General features: G+C 47.0%; 1 protein-coding gene across 1 annotated transcript in view; it reads right to left on the reverse strand.

The window, feature by feature from the left end:
• Positions 1 to 2,171: 2,171 nt before the first annotated feature.
• Positions 2,172 to 22,914, reverse strand: part of LOC140723124 (zinc-binding protein A33-like) — a 29,747-nt gene continuing 9,004 nt past the window's right edge. Inside the window, exons 6-8 of the mRNA XM_073037751.1 lie at positions 17,687 to 17,931; positions 3,670 to 3,856; positions 2,172 to 2,266 (exon numbers count right to left, since the gene is read on the reverse strand). Coding sequence (XP_072893852.1) covers positions 2,172 to 2,266; positions 3,670 to 3,856; positions 17,687 to 17,931 — 527 coding nt within the window. The remainder of the gene's footprint in view (positions 2,267 to 3,669; positions 3,857 to 17,686; positions 17,932 to 22,914) is intronic.

Raw genomic sequence — 22,914 nt, forward strand, 5'->3', positions numbered from 1 at the left:
ATTGGTCCATAACTGGAAGGATCAGACGAGGAGCTCCGAATTTAGAATAGGCAATACAAGTCATTTTCCACAAGTTGTAAAAATGAACCACTTTAATACCCCACCTGTTGAATGATATATTTCTACTACAAATGCCACATACGTTTAACTCACATTCACAACTCTATACGCTGCCTTTTTCCTTATAAAACTGGTAACACCAGTTACACCAAGATATATTACTGCATCTCTCACAATAATTTTAATTTCCTCAGTAGGCCGAGGTGTTTGATCAGTACAACTCACTGTTGCATGGGGCGACTGACGAGAACCCAAGTGCGGGACACCGGCAGGTCGACTGAGTTGGGGATGCTGGCGCAGACGTGAACGTAGAACTGCAAATCGGAGAAATTTTGACAAGGAGACGAGATTTACAGGGACTATCTTGAAACTGGAGCGGAACATAAAACTAACGGTTCTAATCAGACAAGGGAATGAAGTCTCACACGAGAATAGACCAACAAACTGGCAACCTGTGATAGTGACGCCATCGTACTTATTTCACAGTCGCTGATGAAAACCAGGTGTACTGTAATTAAGTAAACTATCAGCGATTGGAAATCTAATGACTGAAGTCAGGGTACAAATCAGGGATAAAGGAGCGGTAAAGGTGAATAACCAAACGGAAACATGACAGTAGCCCTCCCTCAACGGGAGCCTCCAGGCGACCTCCCCCCCACCCCCCCGAGTCTCGTTTGCATGGTCCCAATTGGGATCCGAGATGAGAGAAGGGTCCAGGATGAAGGAGAGGGGAATCCAGGAACGTTCTTCCGGGCCGTACCCCTCCCAGTCGACCAGGTACTGGAGACCCTGCATCTACGGCGAACATCCAATAACCGCCGGAAGGTGTACGCCGGATGGTCGTTCATGATCCGGGGGGGGGGGGGGTGGTGGGGAGGTTGAGGGGGTTCGGTCGGAGGGCACAAGGGGCTGACAGAAACCGGTTTTAACTGGGAGACGTGAACTGTAGGATGGATCTGCATTGACGTAGGCAGTTTGAGCCGGATTGCCGTGGGATTGATAATGCTCTCAAACTCGAAGGGTCCCGGGAAGCGGGGAGCGAGCTTCTTGGGCTCGTTCTTGAGAGGAATGTCTCTAGCCGAGAGCCACACCGTCTGCCCATGTCGATACTCAGGAGCAGGAGTACGATGGCGGTCGGCAATTTTTCGGTTACGGTTGGCTGAGCGAAGCGGGGCCGTGCGTGTGTCTTCCCAGATCTTTCGGCAACTTGTATAAGGGCCTGGACCGAGGCTTTTCCCCGGGCGCAGACGGAACATGCAGAGACACAGGAACGGGTGTCAGCGTCCATGGAGGGTCATCAGAAATGTCTCTTCAAGAGGGTCAGAGTCCGACCGATCCCGGGATGGCAGGCGAAACGAGAAGTGTGCCCCCACTGGAGAACCTGCGATCGAGCAGAGTCGATTACAAAGAGGCGATTGGGAGATCCGGTGCCTGGGTCAGGTTGAGTCCGTTGTGCCTCCGTGACTCTGGACTCGATCTCCCAGGCGAGGGCAGCCACTACACAGGATGATGGAAGGATGGTCTCGGGGTTGGGAAGGTCCTCCACGGAAACGTCTTGACGGGAGAGAGCAGCGGGCTTCACATTCTTGGACCCCGGACGATAGGTAAGGGTAAACCTGAATCGGCCAAAAAATAATGCCCAACGGGCCTGGCGGGAATTCAGGCTTTTGGATATATTCAAGGTTCTTGTGGTCTGTCAGACGATGAACAGGTGTTCTGCTCTCTCCAACCAGTGCCCCCATTCTTCCAACGCCAATGTGCCCGCCAGGAGCTCCCGGTTCCCCACGTCGTAATTTCGTTCAGCGGGAGACAGTCGGCGAGAGATGAAGGCACAGGAATGTAGTCTCTGATCAGGGCCCGAACGTTGGGAGAGTACCGCTCCCACCCCGGAGTCGGAGGCATTAACCTTCACAATGAATTGACAGGAGAGGTCCGTTTGAATCAGAACGGGAGCAGACGTAAAACGCCTCTTCAGTTCCTCCATTGCTGAGTCCGCCTCGGAGTTCCTCGGAGGAAAGGTGTGGCAGCTGAGGAAAGTCGGGTAAGGGGAGCCGCCACCTGACTGTAGTTTCTGATGAATGGCGATAGAAGTTCTCAAACCCTAGGAACCGTTAGAGCTGCTTGCGGTCCGTGGGTTTGGGCCATTCCGCCACAGCCAGGATCTTCTCGGGATCAGCTGTCACCTGTCCGCTGTCGAAGATATAACCTGGAAGTTAACCGAGGGAACGTGGAAATCGCATCTCTCTGCCTTTACGAATAATTTATTCTCCCCCAGCCTCTGCAGGACTTGACGGACATGGTGAACGTGCTGCTGGGGACTGCTGGACAAGATCAGGATGTCATCCAGGTGGACAAACACAAAGCGGTTATAAAGTCTCAGTACAACGTTCATCAAGGCTGGAAAACTGCGGGGGCATTGGCGCGGCCAAAAGGCATGACAAAGTACTCAAAGTGGCCTAACGGGTTATTGCATGCCGTCTTCCATTCGTCCCCCTCCCTTATTCGGACCGAATGGTAGGCGCCTCGTAGGTCCAACTTCGAGAAGATGGTGGGTCCGTGAAGTGGTTCGAACGCAGAATTTATAAGAGGCAGTGGGTACTTGTTCTTTACGGTTATTTGATTTAGGCCTCGGTAGTCGATTCAGGGACGGAGAGAACCACGCAAAAAAAAACCTGCGCCCACCGGGGAGGACGAGAGTCGGATGAAGTCCGCCGCGAGAGATTCACTGATATAACTCGCCATTGCTTCCTTCTATGGCCGGGACAAGTTCTACAGCCAACTAGTGGGTAGAGGAGCTCTGGAAAGAAAGTCGATAGCACAATCGTCTGTTCAGTGTGGAGGCAGGGAAAGGGCACGTTGTTTACTAAACACTTGTGCCAGGTCGGGTACTCTGCTGGAACCCTGGACAAGTCGTGGGTTTCAAAGGCAGATGAGTTCGTGGTGGTTTTTACAGGGACAAGGGCCGACTGTAGACAAGTGGAGTGACAAAACGGACTCCAGCTGGCTATCTTCCCGGTGGACCAATCAATGTAAGGATTATTGCGGCTTAATCGGGGGTGCCCAAGAACTTTAAGGATTTGAGAAGAGGAAATTAGGTTAAATTGTACCTGTTCCCGATGGTTCCCAGAGATAACGAAAGACAGTGGTGGTGTACAGTGAGTGAATCGGGCCAGAAGTGTTCTGCCCAGTGTCCGGGTGTAACCAGAGAGCCGTGCCTGTCCCTTGACAGCACTGCCCTCATCTGGTCGGAGGTCACACCACCTGCCGGTCAACATTTCACCCTCGCAACTAATCAATGCTCACTTAACCATTGGCTACCTTAATTGGATTAGCCTGTCTAGCACAAAGCCGTTGGCCCCCGACCTATAAATGGGCCATGTGCTTGGCTCGCTCTCTTTTTGTCATCCTCGAGGGGCCACCCGCTTCACTCCAGGCTGAAGACTGCAGAACAGCGCTGGAGACACGTGGTAAGGTGTGCATTGAATAGGGTTGTGGGAGCGTTTATTGTTGTCCGTTTAGCAAAGAGCCGTGCTTGCCCAGAGTCAAGGGGGCAACTATTGCAGTCACTTTTCCCTTGCTTGTATGTGTACCTGTACTCCGCCCCCACACCGTTTTCCCGTGTATTGTACTGCAGCCCCGACCCGTGGAGATCCCACTCCAGAAGGGTGGGGTATCGGACTCTCACCGCGGTCACTACCCGATCCCACAGGGTAGTAACATCGCGGACTCCTGCTTGTGGCGCCCGCAGCGCATTGTTTATGCTCCGCTGGTTAGAGAGGCTGCTTGGCTGCTCCGGCTGTGGGACGAGGGGGGCCCAAACCTAGCACCAGCCAGTGGCAGGACCATACGGGATTTCATCAACCTCCTGGAGGGACTGGAATATACGCAGAGCGGGGCATCCGCCCAGGTCCGCAAGACCGAAGCAAGGGCTCCAAACACTACCCCTCCCCGCTTTACACGCAGGCAGCTGTACACAGACCTGCTGCGTGCAGGGGTGGACCGTGACAGCATAGATGGCATCCCCACCCCCAACCTATATACCCTGTGTAAGGAGCATTGCAGGGGCAAATCTAGCTACAATAAGACCACCATCCGTCCCGCCAACAAATCCGAGGCAGAGGGCGCCCCCAGCCCCCAGACCGCCCGGCCAGACCCTGCCCACACCAACCCACCCTCTGCACCTCCCTTACCTGAAACTGCCTCGCCTGCCCTCAGGACAGAACTCAGAGATTTCCTGAGACAGGAAATTTCCCACCTCAGCCATCAAGGCGCCTCACTACAGGGGTGGCAGACCTTCTCTCCCCCCCCCCCCATAGGATGAAGGCCAGGACCCCCGGCGCATTTGCTCTCTCGCCCTCTCCCGCCCGGGGGACTTGAGGCCACATATACCTGTCGTAGTACACTCGGGAAAGGGAAACACGCAGAGGTGGATGGCACTTGTCGATACAAGTGCCCAGCACACCATCCTCCCAGGCAATCCCGCCGCATAGCGCGCTACAGCCCCTTCGACCGCCAGCTACTAGCCTGTTACCTGGCGTTCATCGACACAGAACACCAAACAGGCCCCGACCCTGTGGTCCTCCGCCCCCATCTCCCCATAATGCAATGGGTCAAGCCCCCTGAATCCTCCCACAAAGAGAGCCGTCCTCCATTGTCCAGTGGAAGCTACATTGCGGAGCGGGCTGAACCCGGTCCTGAAGGGGTCAGCCGCCTCCATGAACAAGTCATGGCTTTCCCCCAGTCCCAAAACCCTGCCCCGGACATCCCCAAGGTACAACCCCCCTCAGCGTGTTGGGGTCAACCCTTCGATTCCCTCCATCCCGACGACAAACTGCACGCCTGGTTCACAGACGGCTCCAGCCGCTGGAAAGGGGGAGACCATTGTGGACAGCGGCAGCACTTCATCCCGCCACGGGCAAAATTTTGACCACAGAGAGGGAGGGGGGGTTCCAGTCAACTTGCCGAGCTGGCAGCAGTAGCCCTCCCCCTCCAAAACACCACCGGACCAATCCACATCTACACTGACTCCTGGGCTAATGGCATTGCAGTGTGGATGGCCACACAGGGAGCACCGGATGCATTCCGGCCCTCACCCCATCCTCCCGTCACCACAACAGGGACCGTGTTCCCCTCGTCCTCACCTACCACCCCACCAGCCTCCGGATCCAGCATATTTATCCTCCGCCACCTTCAACAGGACCCCACCACTAAGCACATCTTTCCCTCTCTAAGCCTCTCTGCTTTTCGCAGTGATCGTTCCCTCCGCGACTGCTTGGTCCACACGTCCCTCCCCACAGATCTCCCACCGGGTACTTATCCCTGCAAGCGTAAGTGCTACACCTGTCCCTACAACTCCTCTCTTACAGGGCCCCAGACAGTCCTTCCAGGTGAGGCAACACTTCAATTGTGAGTCTGTCGGGGTCATCTATTGCATCCGGTGCTCTCAGTGCGGCCTCCTCTACATCGGCGAGACCCGACGCAGATTGGGGGATCGCTTCGTCGAGAACCTCCGCTCCGTCCGCCACAACAGACAGGATCTCCCGTTTGCCACCCACTTCAACACTGCTTCACATTCCCATTCGGATATGTCCATACCCGGCCTCCTGTACTGCCATGATGAGGCTAATCTCAGGTTGGAGGAGCAACACCTCATATACCGTCTGGGTAGTCTCCAGCCCCTTGTCATGAACACCAAATTCTCCAACTTCCGGTAATTACCTCCCCCTCCCTTCCCCCATCCCACTTTCTCTCTGCCTTCTCTTCCAGCTGCCTATCACCTCTCTCATGATTCTGCCTTCTTCTGCTACCCATAGTGCTTTCCCCTTACATTCCTTCTTCACCTTTCCTGCCTATCCCCTCCGTGCTTACCCTCCCCCACCCCTCGATCTTTCCTCTGATTGGTTTTTCACCTGGCACATACCAGCCTTCTCCTTCCCACCTTGACCCACCTTCTTTGTAGGGCCCCTGCCCCCTCCTTCTTCAGTCCTGACGAAGGGCCTCGGCCCGAAACGTTGACTGCTCGTTTCCACGGACGCTGCCTGACCTGCTGAGTTCCTCCAGCTTGTTTGTACGTGTTGATCTTTATTTAACTGTGTTTCCTAATATGATCTTCCAAGCCCAAAACTGATTCAAAAGTTTCCCGAATTCCCATCTGATAAAACGTGAAATCAACTCTTTTATCAAAAATATAATGCAACCTCTCGATGACCACACATTCCACAAGTTTTCATAAATGAGACGTTCATGATATTGGCCTATAACAAGGAGGATCAGACGGGGAACTGAAGGTTTTAGAATGGACACTATTACAACAACCATTTTCCAGGAGGAAAGTGGATGGCCAAACCTCCAAATACGATTCAAAAAGTTAATATTTTCACACAAGAAGCTACATACATACCTGTTGAATCAAGAATTTCTACGAAAAGTGTGTCATACATTTTATTCCCATTTTCAACTCTATACCCTGCCCCTTTCCTTATAGAACTGGCAACATCACCCCCCTACCAACTAACCTGTCAAGCCAAACGACAATATATTCCTGCACAGGAATAAAAACTTAAAATGTGGAGGTTTCCTGAACAGATATAACATCGGAAGGGTCTGACAAATCAGAAATAAACTTCTTAAAATCTTGACCATTATAAATCAGATTTCTTGCATTTCATTGATATATTTTAATACTATTATGTATGTTCACAAGTAGACTGGGTACTGATACCCCACCCAACAAAACTTCATTTAAAGCTTCCCACATAACACCAGTTACAGCAGATACCTTTCTGCAGCTTTCACAATAATTTTAATTTCCTCAGTAGGATGAGATGTCTGATCAGTACAATTCACCACATCGGTTATAAACATCACAAACTTCATTTTATCCAGCAGTGAAGTATCTTTGGTGAGAGAACTGTGACACCGGCATATATCCACTGACGTCACAGTCTGTTCTCTGAGTGGGATCACTTTATCCAGTTTACCTGCTCTGCTTGTTGTACTTGTCCTTGAACAGGCCCTTCTGCTCACTGTGTTGTTCTGAACCAATTGAACTGGTCATTTCATGCCTTACTAAACCAATCCCTTCTGCCTACACAAGGAACACATCCCTCCATTCTCCTCACATTCACGTGGTATCTAATAGCCTCCATCACATCTGCCTCCCCCACAACCCCTGACATTCACTCCAGACACCCACCACTATGGGTATGAAAAACAAAACTTGAAACGCAAATCTTCTTTAAACATCCCGAGTCAGGTTTGTAACATCATTGTCTTTTCTAATTGTTTTTTTTTCCAACAGCAGCTATGCAGAGAAAAGACAAAATTACACTAAATTACAAAATACTTCAATAGTGCAAAAAGGACCAATGAGGATGTGTTTCCCCTTTCTCCTGAAGTGCATGCCCACTGGCATTGGACATTTCCTCCTTAGAGAAAAAATCCCGGCTGTCCACTCTGTCTGTGTCTCTCACATTCCTGTAAACGTCTGTCAGACCTCCCCCAGGCTCTGCCACTCCAAAGAAAATTACCCGAGATTGTCCAGTCTCACTTTATCCAGGCAGCATCCTGTTAAGCCTCTTCCACTCACCATCCAAAACCTCCGCATTATTCCTGTATTCGAATGCAATTCTCCAGATGTGGTTAAACTAGAGATTTATACAACTGCAACATAACTGCCTGACAATGGAACCACTATCTGGGAGTTATGGACTCGGATTCCAACATCCCCCTGTAGATCAACACAGTCCAATCTCGCCCCATGAATATAACAGCAAAGAGATAATGCTGAGGCTTTATAAGACACTAGTCAGGCCACACTTGGAGCATTGTCAACAGTGTTGGACCCCACATCTCAGACAGGATGTGTTGTCATTGGAGAGAGTCCAGAGGAGGTTCACTAGCATGATTTCGGGAATGAAGGGGCTAAAATATGAGGAGCACTTGGCAGCTTTGACCCTGTGCTCACTGGAACTCAGAAAAATGCGGGGGCATCTCATTGAAACCTACCGAATGTTGAAAGGATTGGATAAGGTGGATGTGGAGAAGGTATTTCCTATGCTGGGGCACAGCCACAAAGTTGAGGGGCCACATTTTCAAACAGAGTTAAGTAGTTTATTTTTTTTATTAGCCAAGCTGTATTGGATCTGTGGAATGCTCTGCCACAGACTGCGGTGGAGGCCGAGTGTGTGGGTACATTCAAGGCGGAAGTTGATCGTTTCCTGATTGGTCAGGGCATCAAAGGATAGGGCGGGAGGTCAGATATCTGGAATTGAGTGTGATCTGGGATCAGCCATGATGGAAAGGTGGCTGACTCAATGGGCTGAATGGCCTAATTCGGTTCCTATGCCTTATGAACAGAAGCCCCCTCTATCATGATGAATCTCCTCTGCACTCTTCCAGCACAAAACATCCTTTGTACAGAATGCTAAGCGGAACAGAATGCAACTTTTCAAGAACGTTGTCAAGTCAGACAGCATCTGTTGAGGGGAATAGAGTCGATGGTTGAGACAGAACCCCTCTCTTACGGCACTAACACAGGCCCTTCGGCCCAACCTTTCCATGCTGTCCTCCTGTCCATTTAAACTAATCCCTCTGCCTGTCTTTGACACAGAACACAGAAATCTACAGCACATTACAGTCTCTTCAGCCCACAATATTGTACCGACCATGTAACCTAGGATTACTGCAACCTAGGTTACTGTAACCATGTAACCTAGACTGCCAAGGATTTCCTGATCGTATATCCCTCTATGTTTCTAAGGTCCATGAACCTATCTAAGAATCTCTTAAAATATCCTATTGTCTCCACCACCACCATCGCTGCAGGCAGTGCATTCCATGCCCCCACCACTCTCTGTGTAAGAAACTTACCCCTGACATTCCCTCAGTACCGACTTCCAAGCAGCTTAAAACTACGTCCCCTCGTGTTAGTCACTTCAAGCCTGGGAAAATGCCTCTGGTTATCCACATGGTCAAAGCCTCTCATCATCTTATTACAATTACTTATGTACAGGTTAGGAGAAATATAGCTACAACATCACCTCATAGCTCTTGAACTATGGTTGATGAAGGCCATCACACCAGATGCCTTCCTAACAACACTGCCAACCTCCAGAGAAGCTTTGAATGTCATATGGACATGGACCCCAAGATCTCTCTGACCCTCCACACTACCAAGAGTCTTACCATTAATATTATATTGTGTTCAAATTTGACCTGCAGAAATGAACCTCTTCATCTGTGTTGAACTCCATCTGCGACTTCCCAGTTCTGCATCCGAGGTGAAGTAATAGATTGCTGAGCCTCTGGCTAGGATCATTATGTCCTCATTGTCCACGGGAATGGTACCGGAGGATTGGAGGGAGGCGAATGTTGTTCCCTTGTTCAAAAAGGGTAGCAGGGCTAGTCCGGATAATTATAGACCATTGAACCTTACATCTGTGGTGGGAAAGCTGTTGGAAAAGATTCACAAAGATAAGATCGATTGGCATTTAGACAATCATGGTCTGATCAGTGACAGTCAGCATGGCTTTCTGAAGGGCATATCGTGTCTAACAAGCCTCTTTTAAGAGGTGACCAGGCATATAGATGAGGGTAATGCAGTGGATGTGATCTACATGGATTTTAGCAATGCATTTGATAAGGTTCCACACGGTAGGCTTATTCAGAAAGTCAGAAGGCATGGGATCCAGGGATGTTTGACCAGGTGGATTCAGAATTGGCTTGCCTGCAGAAAGCAGAGGGTTGTGGTGGAGGGAGTACATTCAGATTGGAGGGTTGTGACTAGTGGTGTCCCACAAGGATCAGTTCTGGGACCCCTACTTTTCATGATTTTTATTAATGACCTGGATGTGGGGGTAGAAGGATGGGTTGGCAAGTTTGCAGAAGACACAAAGGTTGGTGGTGTTGTGGATATTGCAGAGGATTGTCAAAGTTTGCAGAGAGACATTGATAGGATGCAGGAGTGGGCTGAAAAGTGGCAGATAGAGTTCAACCTGGAGAAGGGTGAGGTGGTACACTTTGGAAGGACAAACTCCAAGGCAGAGTACAAAGTAAATGGCAGGATACTTGGAAGTGTGAAGGAGCAGAGGGATCTGGGGCTACATGTCCACAGATCCCTGAAAGTTGGCTCACAGGTAGACAGAGTAGTTAAGAAAGCTTATGGGGTGTTAGCTTTCATAAGTCGAGGGATAGAGTTTAAGAGTCGCGATGTAATGATGCAGCTCTATAAAACTCTGGTTGGGCCACACAAGGAGTATTGTGTCCAGTTCTGGTCACCTCACTATAAGAAGGATGTGGAAGCATTGGAAAGGGTACAGAGGAGATTTACCAGAATGCTGCTGGTTTAGAGAGTATGGATTATGATCAGAGATTAAGGGAGCTCGGGCTTTACTCTCTGGAGAGAAGGAGGATGAGAGAAGAAATTATAGCGGTATAGTTGATATTAAAGGGAATAGATAGAGTGGACAGCAAGCGCCTCTTCCCTAGGGCACCAATGCTCAATACAAGAGGACATGGTTTTAAGGTAAGGGGAGGGAAGTTCAAGGGGGATATTAGAGGAAGATTTTATACTCAGAGAGTGGTTGGTGCGTGGAATGCACTGCCCGAGTCAGTGGTGGAGGCAGATACACTAGTGAAGTTTAAGAGACTATTAGACAGGAATATGGAGGAATTTAAATTTAGGGAGGCAGAGTTTAAGAGTCGGAACAACATTGTGGGCCGAAGGGCCTGTACTGTGCTGTATTGTTCTATGTTCTATCTATTTCTCGCTGGAATCTCTCTTTTAATTTAATTTTTCATTGAAGGCACGACACAGTACAGAAAACGTAATGCATTACATTTTCCTCCATTTTGCTTTTATACCTTTCCCCGAAACAACACCACAACGTCATCAGTGAGGCCTTCTGGGAGTTGTAGTCAAGGTCCTCGCTCGCTCCCTGTCAAAGCATGTTTCGTCAGCCACCACAGACCCACCGAGGCGCGAAGGGGAATCACACCCGTCCTTGTGGGCGCCGAGGCCGGCGACACCGACAGAAGCGAATCGCTGACCTCCGCCATGGCGATGGAGCGGAAGAGGAGGGGCTGATCATGGACCGATTTCCTCCAGCCTATCGTAGCTCAGGCTTAACACTGACCCCTGCTGTCATTGGCTGTGGTGCATGTCGCTCAAATCGGAACTCAGAGGGTGATTAGTTTATGTGAACGTCAGTCAGCCTTCCTGTCTTTATGAGTTTGAATTTGGATTTATAACAGGACAGGAAGCAAATTGGGAGAAATGTGAGTTTTTATGTGATGGTGCATCAGTCTCCGAGTGACATTATTAACAATAAAAGGGCAAAGGCCGTGGTGAGGAAGGAGGTGATTTACTGGAGGTTATATGGAGATAATATTGGAAGGGATATCAAACTTGGAATTGTTAAGGACATGATTTAGAAAATGGGGGGGATTTGTGGGGATCATAACATTCCAGTGTTGATTAATGAGGGCAAAATGATTGTTACTGAAACAGGGAAGGTTGTGTTACTGTCTGGATCATTTGTTGAGATTCACAATCAGGATAATTAATGTGAAGAAGTTAAACAATGTAGGGATATGTTTTTCAGTGAATACCCTGATGTACTGGAAGTCAGCTGTAGCAATGATAGCATCACTGATGGAGAGATTTCTTTGTATGAATTTAAGAAGTCTATTAATAATGCAGGTCAGGTGTCCCCAGGGAAGAGTGATATTTGAAATTGTAATTGTATATAATTCTCTTCTGTGAAAATATTAAATGTTTGAGTCGGGCATCTACTTTCCTCAAGGAAAATGGAAATAGTTGTGCCTATTCTAAAACTTGGCAGATCCCCATTTGATCCTACGAGTTAAGGGCCTATATCGTGAATGTCTCATTTATGTAAACTTATGGAATGTATGGAATGAAGCGCTTGAGTTATATTTTGGAAAGAGTGATGATAAAGTGTTTTATTAGAGTGGATTTTGGAAGGGTGAAATAACATTAGCTTCAGTTTTAGGTTATGAAGATGATATTCAGAAATGACAATTAAATAAAGATGTTGTAATAGCAGTATTTCTTGATACTGAAAAGGGAAATGATATGGAAAAAGGACTTTTGATTAAATTAGGAGTGAGGGGGACATTGTATAAATTTTCTGAGTTTTTCTTTTGGATGGACTGTCCAAGTACCGGTCGGCATGTTATGTTTGTGTTTCTATGAGATAGAGAATGGGATCCCACAGGGCAGTATTTGTAGCCCTTCATTATTTAATATTATGATTAATGATTTTTTCTCTGAGATGGGAAAATGGGATACCCTGGGTAAATCACAATAGACAGATGGCGTAGCTTTATAAATTCGAGGTATTAATTGCAATTTACAATTGATAGGTCAAACAGTGGGCAGATTGATGAGGATTTTAAGCTTTCAGTCGTTAAAACACATTACGTGGTTTACAAATAACATTAATAAACTTGCACTTGATTTTAAATTATATGATTAATATCTTGTGGAAGTGTCAGTGGTAAGATTTCTCAGTATGTGGATGGATAATAAGCTGACATGGAAGCACCTATCAGTAAAATAATTGATAAATGTAAAGGAGCTTTAAATCTCCTCAGACATCTATGTGGGTATTCTTGGGTGCAACATGAAAATCTTTGTTGACCAATTATATTTGTTTAATTTGATCTGTTCTTGATTATGTCTGTGTGGCTTATGGATCAGCTTCATCTTCAAATTAAAAATGTTTGTATGTGATACAATTGCAGACTTAAAGATTGTGTTCTGGTTTGGTAATGTTGTCTCCTGTTTTGGATAAACTGATTGCAATGGGAGAATTGCCCTCAAAGTAACAGAGGTTCAAGTTGATGTCAACATACTGGATTAATTTGCGGGGGCAAGGAAATGATCATCCTGTTAAAGGTGTGCTGGATGACGGTTGGGGACATCACATGAAGAGTGTTTTTTGTTTTGGGTGGCTGGGTTCTTATCACGCTGGGAAAATGGGTGTATTTGATGATACAATATGTCCCACTGTAGCTTTCTCTGTAACCCCACCTTGTTTTTTCCAATGATTTCAGTTGATTTTATGTTACACGATCCGATTCGGTTCTCCCTGAGAGTCTGTTGGTTCATCAGTATATTAATGAAAGTTATTATCATACAGTAACCATTTTTACAGATGAATCCAAAGATAATTTAACTGGGGATGTTGGTGTGGCTGTTTTTGTGTGCCTGAATTGCAGGTAATAATAAAGAAATGACTTATAGCCATTTATCAGCAAAGGAAGCCGAATTCTTTCCCAACAGTTTAGGCTTACAGTGGGTGGAGGAAATCGGTCCTTATAATTTGCTCAGAATACGTTTCAGTTTTGATGAGTCTTAAACAGGTCATTCTGGCAGTAGGTCAGATTGACTGTTGGAAACTTGTCAAACGGTATTTCATATATAAAGTTTGATTTATATGTCTGCACATTATGGGCCCTGCACATCACACTGTTGAGGGAAATGATGATGTTGACTGTTTAGCACCAAAAGCTGTTAAATGTTAAGCTGTGGATATAGACTTTCCACTTAGCAAATTAGAAGCTAAAGTGTTGGTAGTGTTAAGAATTGGGGGCTTATGGCAAGATGTAGGATAATGAACATAAGGACAGACACCTTTCCAGAATACATAAACCTGTTGGGTTTATAGAAGAAGGGCTTAAAACAAGGGAAGGAATGATATTGACATGACATAGAAATGTCCACACTATGCTTAGTTATGCCTTGTAACTAATTGGAAAACTTCATGCTGTGTCGTGTACATTTTGTCATTATGAAACTGTCGAAACACATACTATTTCAATGTGAAGCTTACAAGGCTGAAGAAAAATCAAATGCAGTCTTCAGTACAATCTTTGCTAGGGTAGATAGTTTTCAGATAAAAACTATTAAATTATGGGACTGACTTTAAATAAATTCACAGTTTGAGCTGGAAAAGGCATGTAATAATTGTGTTAAACCTAAGGAAATGTCATATAGGGTAGCAAAGGTGAGTGGGATGTTGGATTATTGGGATGCTCTTAAAATCCAACAAAAGGCAACGGAAAAAGCCATAAGAATGGTAAAGACGAAATATGAGGGCAAACTGGCCAATAATATAAATCAGGATACTAAAAGTTTAGTTTTCAGTTAGATGGAGAGTGAAAGGGAGATGAGAGTTGATACTGGACCACTGGAAAATGATGCTGGTGAAGTAGTAATGGGGGACAAAGAAATGGCAGTTGAACTTAATGAACAATCTTCACTGTCTTTTCCGGTCAGCACCACCCCCACTTGTCCCATTTAACCTGTCTCATTGTCCCATTAACCCCCGCAGCTGCTGCTGAATCCCCGGTGTTTCTGTTCGGTTGACGGATGCGGTGAACGAGTTAAAATTAATCGATCGACAATTCTCATCTCGTGTTTATTTCACTCCATAGAACCATAGAACACTACAGCACAGAAAACAGGCCATTTGGCGCTTCTAGTCTGTGCGGAAACTTTATTCCGCTCGTCCCATTGACCTGCACCCAGTCCGTACCCCTCCAGACCTCTCCCATCCATGTATCTATCCAATTTATTCTTAAAAATTAAGAGTGAGCCCGCATTTACCACGTCAGATGGCAGCTCATTCCACACTCCCACCACTCTCTGAGTGAAGAAGTTCCTCCTAATGTTCCCCCTAAAGCTTTCCCCTTTCACCCTAAAACCATGTCCTCTCATATTTATCGTTCCTAATCTAAATGGAAAGAACCTACTCGCATTTACTGTCTATATCCCCCATAATTTTGTAAACCTCTATCAAATCTCCCCTCATCCTTCTATGTTTCAAGGAATAAAGTCCTAACCTGTTCAATCTTTCCCTGTAACTCAACTCCTCAAAACCTGGCAACATCCTAGTAAATCTCTGCACTCTTTCAATCTCTCCAACCTCTCCATGGATACCTCATGTCTGAACTAACCTCCCATGTGGGACCTTGTCAAAAGCCATAGTGACTATCCTTAATCAGTCCTTGGCTGTCCAAATACTTGTAAATCCGATCTCTCTGAACATCTTACAATAATTTACCTGCTACTGATGTCAGGCTCACTGGCCTGTAATTACCTGGTTTACTATTGGAGCCTTTTTTAAACAACGGAATAACAAGAGCTACCCTCCAATCCTCCGGCACTGCACCCGCGGCTGAGGACATTTTAAATATTTCTGTCAGGGCCCCTGCAATTTCTACACTAGTCACTCTCAAGGTCCGAGGAAATATCAAGTCAGGCCTGGGGGATTTATCTACCTTTATGAGCTGTAAGGCAGCAAGCACCTCCTCCTCTTTAATCTACAAATGTTCCATGACACTACTGCTTGTTTCCCTTCCTTCCATATACACTATGCCAGTTTCCTGAGTAAATACTGATACAAAAAAACTGTTTAAGATCTCCCCCATCTCGTGAGGCTCCACACTCTGATCTTCTAGGGGACCAATTTTGTCCCTTACTATCCTTTTACTCTTAATATACTTGTGGAAACCCTTCAGGTTTTCCTTCACATTATCTGCCAAAGCCATCTCATGTCTTCTTTTTTTCCTTCCTGATTTCCTTCTTTAGTATTTTCTTATGTTTTCTATACTCATTTGCTTTTTGTTGCCTCTACCTGCTATACACCTCTCTCTTTTTCTTAACGAGATCACCAATATCCCCTGAAAACCAATGTTCCCTATGCCTGTTAACTTTGCCTTTAATTCTGGCAGGAAGATGCAAACTGCACTCTCAAAATTTCACATTTGGAGGCCTTCCACTTACTAAACACGTCCTTGCCAGAAAAAAAAACTTATCCCAATCCACTCTTCCTAGATCCATTTTCATTTCCACAAAATTGGCCGTTCTCCAATTTAGAACCTCAACTCGAGGACCAGACCCATCCTTATCCATAATTAACTTGAAGCTGATGACATTATGGTCACTGGACCCAAAATGTTCGCCTACAAATACTTCTGTCACCTGACTGTCTGGTTTCCTAATAGGAGATCAAGTATTGCATCCTCTCTCGTAGGTACCTCTATATATTGATTTAGAAAACTTTCCTGAAAACATTTCACAAACTCCAAGCCATCTAGCCCTATTACAGTTTCGGAGTCCCAGTCAATATGAGGGAAGTTAAAATCCCCTACTATTACAACTTCCTGTTTCTTACATCGGTCTACTATATTTATACAGGTTTGCTCCTCCAATTCTCTCTGACTATTGAGCGGTCTATAATACACCCCTATTAGTGTGGTCACACCTTTCCCGTTCCTCAGCTCCACCCATATGACCTCTGTAGACAAGCCCTCCGGTCTGTCCTGTCTACGCACAGCTGTGATATTTTCCCTGACTAGTAATGCCACTCCTCCCCCTCTATCACATCTGAAACAACGAATATTTCTATCATGTATAAACCTCTTACTAAAGGATTCTTATTCAAAACAGTATCCAACAAATCAGATTAATATATGTAAACTTAGAAAAGTATTTTTGTAAAAAATATCTAACCTGAAGATATTGCAGAAAGTGTGTATGAGAGAGAGAATATTTGCTAATTAACTCTTCAAAAGTCATCAATCGACCATCACAAAATAAATGAAAATAAAAATAAATAAATCTGTAAAGAGCAAAACAGATCCCCTTAATCACTAAAAATTAAACAAGATTGGGAGAGAGAACTTAATATGACCTTTGTTAATGAAGATGGTCAATTCTTCTTTGATATGTGCCAATCAGTGTTTAATTCAATTTAAAATTGTTCACTTTTACTATTTAACAAAGGAGAGACTATCCAAAGTATTTCCTAACATAGACAATTATTGCGATAGGTGTAAAACTGAAGTAGCCACTTTTTCACATATGTTCTGGTCATGTTCTTCATCAAAATCATTTTGGAAATCTTTATTTTTTACAATTTCTAAAGCTCTGAAAATTAATTTACAACCTAATGTACAAACCTTTGATTTCTGTCTATACATGCAGTCCTCGCATTACCTTTATCCTCCTCCACCTCACTATCTGCTCTAACACTCTGCTTCCCCTCCCTCTGCAAATCTTTTTTACCCCCCTCCCCCGAGCAGCACTACCAAATCTACCCGCAAGGATGTTAGTCCCCCTCCAGTTCAGGGGCAAACCGTCCCGTCGGAACAGGCCCCACCTTCCCGGGAACAAAGCCCAATTGTCCAGAAACATGAAGCCCTCCCTCCTGCACCATCTCCTTAGCCACGTATTTAGCTGCACTCTCCGCACATTTATATTTACAGGGACTTTACTCCTGACGCCGGTCCCGGGACCCGACCCGTTTACAGACCCGGAGCAGATTCTCAGCCACTGGTTTCCATCCCAGGTCGCGAAGAGAGGATAAAGTTTCCCCGTGAATTTGTTCCCAGTGAAGGTGTGGAGATGGGACTTGGTCTCCGCGTTGTAAAATGAAACTGTACCGGACTCGTAACTGAGATAAACTCCCACCCTCCCGGGGATGGGACCGGCAGGGAGACGGGACTCGGGGGAGGGGCGAACGTCATAATCCCGATGTAACACGTCATAATACCGCCCGATGACCCAGATTCCGGTCTCCGGACTCAGACTGACCCGTCTCTTCCTCTCCACGGACTCTGCCGCGACTCCCAGACACCAGACCCGATTCCCTGTCACCTCCACCTCCCAGTAATGTCTCCCCGATGTGAATCCCTCCGATCCCAGCACACAAGCCCGTTTTGTGAATCTCTTTCCGGTGTCAGGGAGATTCCTCCAGGTCCAGGTCCGTCTCACACTCTTCCGATCCTCAGACACCTCGAGACACGGACTCGCCGTTTCCACATCCAGGGTGACAGAGACTGGGGGGAGAAGCAGAGAATTAGAGAGTCCCCGGGGATCGGTGTGAGACTCGGGCAGCGCGGCCCCGGGGATCGCGGGGAGAACCGGGCAGCGCGGCCCCGGGGATCGGGGGGAGACTCGGGCAGCGCGGCCCTGGGGATTGGGGGGGGGGGGGAGACTCGTGCAGCGCAGCCCTGGGGATCGGGGGGAGACTCGGGCAGGGCGGCCCCGGGGATCGGGGGGAGACTCGGACGGCGCGGCCCCGGGGATCGGAGGGGAGACTCTGGGTGCGCGGCCCCGGGGATCGGGGGGAGACTCGGGCAGCGCAGCCCTGGGGATCGGGGGGAGACTCGGGCAGGGCGGCCCCGGGGATCTGGGGGAGACTCGGACGGCGCGGCCCCGGGGATCGGAGGGGAGACTCTGGGTGCGCGGCCCCGGGGATCGGGGGGAGACTCGGGCAGCGCGGCCCCAGGGATCGGGGGGAGACTCGGCCAGCGTGGCCCCGGGACCGAGAGAAAGGCCGCGGGGCCTCAGGCGCGGTCGGGTGTCCGACATGAACCTTTCCCCTGATTTCCCGCGGTCGAGGTCCTTCTGCAGCTGTACAGGGCCCTGGTGAGACCACACCTGGAGTATTGTGTGCAGTTTTGGTCTCCAAATTTGAGGAAGGACATTCTTGCTATTGAGGGAGTGCAGCGTAGGTCCACAAGGTTAATTCCCGGAATGGCGGGACTGTCATATGTTGAAAGATTGCAGCGACTGTGCTTGTATACACTGGAATTTAGAAGGATGAGAGGGGATTTGAATGAAACATATAAGATTATTAAGGGATTGGACGCGCTGGAGGCAGGAAGCATGTTCCTGCTGATGGGTGAGTCCAGAACTAGAGGCCACAGTTTAAGAATAAGGGGTAGGCCATTTAGAACAGAGATGCGAAAAACTTTTTCACCCAGAGAATGGTGGATATGTGGAATGCTCTGCCCCAGAAGGCAGTGGAGGCCAAGTCTCTGGATGCTTTCAAGAGAGAGTTAGATAGAGCTCTTATAGATCGCGGGGTCAAGGGATATGGGGAGAGGGCAGGAACGGGGTACTGATTGTGTATGATCAGCCATGATCACTGTGAATGGCGGTGCTGGCTAGAAGGGCCGAATAGCCTACTCCTGCACCTATTGTCTATTGACGCGACGAAAGCGGATGGACAACTAATGTCTCCCCAATGGTTTTCCGCTGGACCGGGGAAACATCCTCCCTCACTCCTGCCTGTTGACCCCTGAAAGAATTTTGTGTTTCCATGAGATCTCCTCTCATTCTTCGAAACTGGGAACAGAGAACATAGAGCAGTACAGCACAGGAACAGGCCCATCATACAATGTTCACATTCATTAGTGAGTGTGAAGTGGGGGAGTGTGATGGTTTGAGACAGGAAAGGAGGTGATAATGGGAACCAGTAGGGGAGAGATGAATGGCAGATTGAACCAGGAGGGGGAGGGGTGGAAACACCGTGGGTGAACTGTGTGTGTAGACGTAATGAGAAGCTAGAGGGGGCAAAGATGGCAGATGAAGATGACTTTGTCCCCTTTCCCACAACCCCATCCCCAACCCCCGCAGCCCCTCATGAGGACAGGGGATGAATTTGCAGGGACCCTTAAGCAACACAGGTACTGATGAAGTGTTTCAGTCTGAACCGTCGACTGTTTACTCTTTTCCATAGAAACTTCCCGGCCTGCTGTTCCCCCAACAATTTGTGTGTGTTACTCTGCTTTAAATATACTCAATTATTTGGCCTCCACAGCTGCCTGTGGCAGGTTCACTATCCTGTGGATAAAGGAATTCCTCCTCATCTCTATCCTAAATGGACATCCCTATAGTCGGAGGCTGGGCTTACCGTTCTCGACCCACCCACATCCTCCCAACATCAACTCTCTCCAGACAGGTGTCAGAGAGATCTGGCGAGACCCTTCATCAGGACCTGTGTAGCTTGGATTACCAGCATCTGCAGATTTACTACTATTTGATTTTTAAACATTTTGATTAGTCAGAGTCTCAAAAGTTATGGGGAGGAAGCGGGAGAATGGGGTTGAGAGGGATAATAAATCAGCCATTTTTCGAAACTCCTGTGAGTACAGGCCCAGAACCATCAAACGCTCCTCATATGTTAACTCTTTCATTCCTGGAATCATTCTTGTGAATCTTCTGGACCCCCTCCAATGCCAGTACATGTTTTCCGATAGAAGGAATGCAAAACTGCTCACAATACTCCGTGTGGTCTGACCAATGCCTTATAAAACCTCAGCATTACATCCTTGCTCTTGCATTCAAATAAGACCATAAGACAAAACAGCAGAAGCCGGCCATTCGGCCCTTCGAATCTGCTCCGCCATTTTATCATGAGCTGATCCATTCTCCCATTTAGTCCCACTCCCCCACCTTCTCACCATGACCTTTGATGCCCTGGCTACTCACATACCTATCAATCTCTGTCTTAAATACACCCAATGACCTGGTCTCCACTGCCGCAAGAAAGTCACAGATTCACCACCGTCTGGCTAAAAAAATTTCTTCGAATCTCCGTTCTGAATGGGCGCCCTTCAATCCTTAAGTCATGCTCTCTCGTACTAGACTCTCCCACCTTGGGAAACAACTTTGCCACATCCACTCTGTCCATGCCTTTTAACATTCGAAATGTTTCTGTGAGGTCCCCCCTCATTCTTCTAAACTCCAAGGAGTACAGTCCAAGAGCGGTCAAATGTTCCTCATATGTTAACCCTCTCATTCCCGGAATCATTCTAGTGAATCTTCTCTGAACCCTCTCCAATGTCAGAACATCCTTTCTTAAATAAGGAACCCAAAACTGCACACACTATTCCAGTGATGTCTTACCAGTTCCTTATAGAGCCTCAACATCACATCCCTGCTCCTATACTCTATTCCTCTAGAAATGAATGCCAACATTGCATTCACCTTCTTCACCACCGACTCAACCTGGAGGTTAACCTTAAGGGTATCCTGCACGAGCACTCCCAAGTCCCGTTGCATTTCAGAACTTTGAATTCTCTCTCCATTTAAATAATAGTCTGCCCATTTATTTCTTCTACCAAAGTGCATGACCATACACTTTTCAACATTGTATTTCATTTGCCACTTCTTTGACCATTCTCCCAATCTATCCAGGTCTCTCTGCAGACTCTCTGTTTCCTCAGCACTACCGTCCCCTCCACTTATCTTTGTATCATCAGCAAACTTAGCCACAAAGCCATCTATTCCATAATCCAAATCATTGATATATAACGTAAAAAGAAGCGGCCCCAACCCGGACCCCTGTGGAACACCACTGGTAACTGGCAGACAACCAGAATGGGATCCTTTATTCCCACTCTCTGTTTCCTGCCAATCAGCCAACACTCTATCGACGTACGTAACTTTCCCGTAATTCCATGGGCTCTTATCTTGTTTAGCGGCCTCATGTGAGGCACCTTGTCAAAGGCCTTCTGAAAATCCAAATAAGCAACATCCACTGCATTTCCCTTGTCTAGCCTACTTGTAATTACCTCAAAAACTTTCAATGGGTTTGTCAGGCAGGATTTTCCTTTAAGGAAACCATGCTGAGTTTGGCCTATCTTGTCATATGCCTCCAGTTACTCCGTAACCTCATCCTTGACAATTGACTCCAGAAACTTCCCAACCATTTCTCAAGCTAACAAGTCCATAATTTACTGCTTGCTTCCTTGCCCCCTTCTTAAATACCAGAGTGGCATTTGCAATCTGCCACTCCTCTGGAACCATGCCAGAATCTATTGACTTTTGAAAGATCATTGCTAATGCCTCCGCGATCTCCACAGCTACTTCCTTCAAAACACGAGGGTGCATTCCATTTGGTCCTGGAGATTTATCTACCCTTAGACTATTCAGCTTCCTGAGTACTTTCTCTGTCGTAATTGTGACTGCGCACACTTCTCTTCCCTGACACCCTTGAGTGTCCGGTATATTGCTGATATCTTCCTCAGTGAGGACTGATGCAAATACTCATTCAGTTCCTCAGCCATCTCCTTATCTCCCATTACAATTTCTCCAGCATCATTTTCTATCTGTCCTATATCCACTCTCACCCGCTTTTTATTCTTTATATACTTGAAAAAGCTTTAAGTATCTTCTTTGATATTATTTGCTAGCTTCCTTTTATACTTCATCTTTTCCCCCTTAATGGCCTTCTTAGTTTCCTTTTGTAAGCTTTTAAAAACTTCCCAATCCTCTGTCTTCCTACTAATTTTTGCTTCCTTGAATGCCCTCTCCTTTGCTTTTACTTTGGCTTTGACTTCTCTTGTCAGCCACAGTCGCATCCTTTTTCCATTCGAAAATTTCTTCTTTTTTGGAATATATCTGTCTTGCACATTCCTCACATCTCGCATAAACTCCAGCCACTGCTGCTCTGCTGTCCTCCCGGTAGTGACCCTTTTCAGTGAAATTTGGCCAGTTCCTCTGTCGTGCCACTGTAATTTCCTTTACTCCACTGCAATACCGGCACATCGGATTTCGGCTTCTCTTTCTCAAATTTCACAGTGAACTCAATCATGTTATGATCACTGCCTCCTAACGGTTCCTTCACCTCAATCTCTCTAATCACCTCTGGGTCATTACATAATATCCAATCCAGTACCTCTGATCCCCTAGTGGGCTCAACAACAAGCTGTTCTGAAAAGCCATCTCGTAGACATTCTACAAATTCTCTCTCCTGAGATCCAGTGTCGACCTGATTTTCCCAATCCACTCGCATGTTAAAATCCCCCACAATTATCATAACACTGCCCTTCTGGGAAGCCTTTTCTATTTCCTGTTGGAATTTGTAGTCCACATCACTGCAGCTGTTAGGAGGCCTGTAGATAACTGCCATCAGGGTCCATTTACCCCTGCGATTTCTTAGCTGAACCCATAAAGATTCTGCACCTTCCGATCCTATGTCACCTCTTTCTAATGATTTAATATAATTTCTTATCAATAAAGCCACGCCA

Source organism: Hemitrygon akajei, unplaced genomic scaffold (assembly GCF_048418815.1).
Source record: "Hemitrygon akajei unplaced genomic scaffold, sHemAka1.3 Scf000101, whole genome shotgun sequence".
NCBI lineage: Eukaryota > Metazoa > Chordata > Chondrichthyes > Myliobatiformes > Dasyatidae > Hemitrygon > Hemitrygon akajei.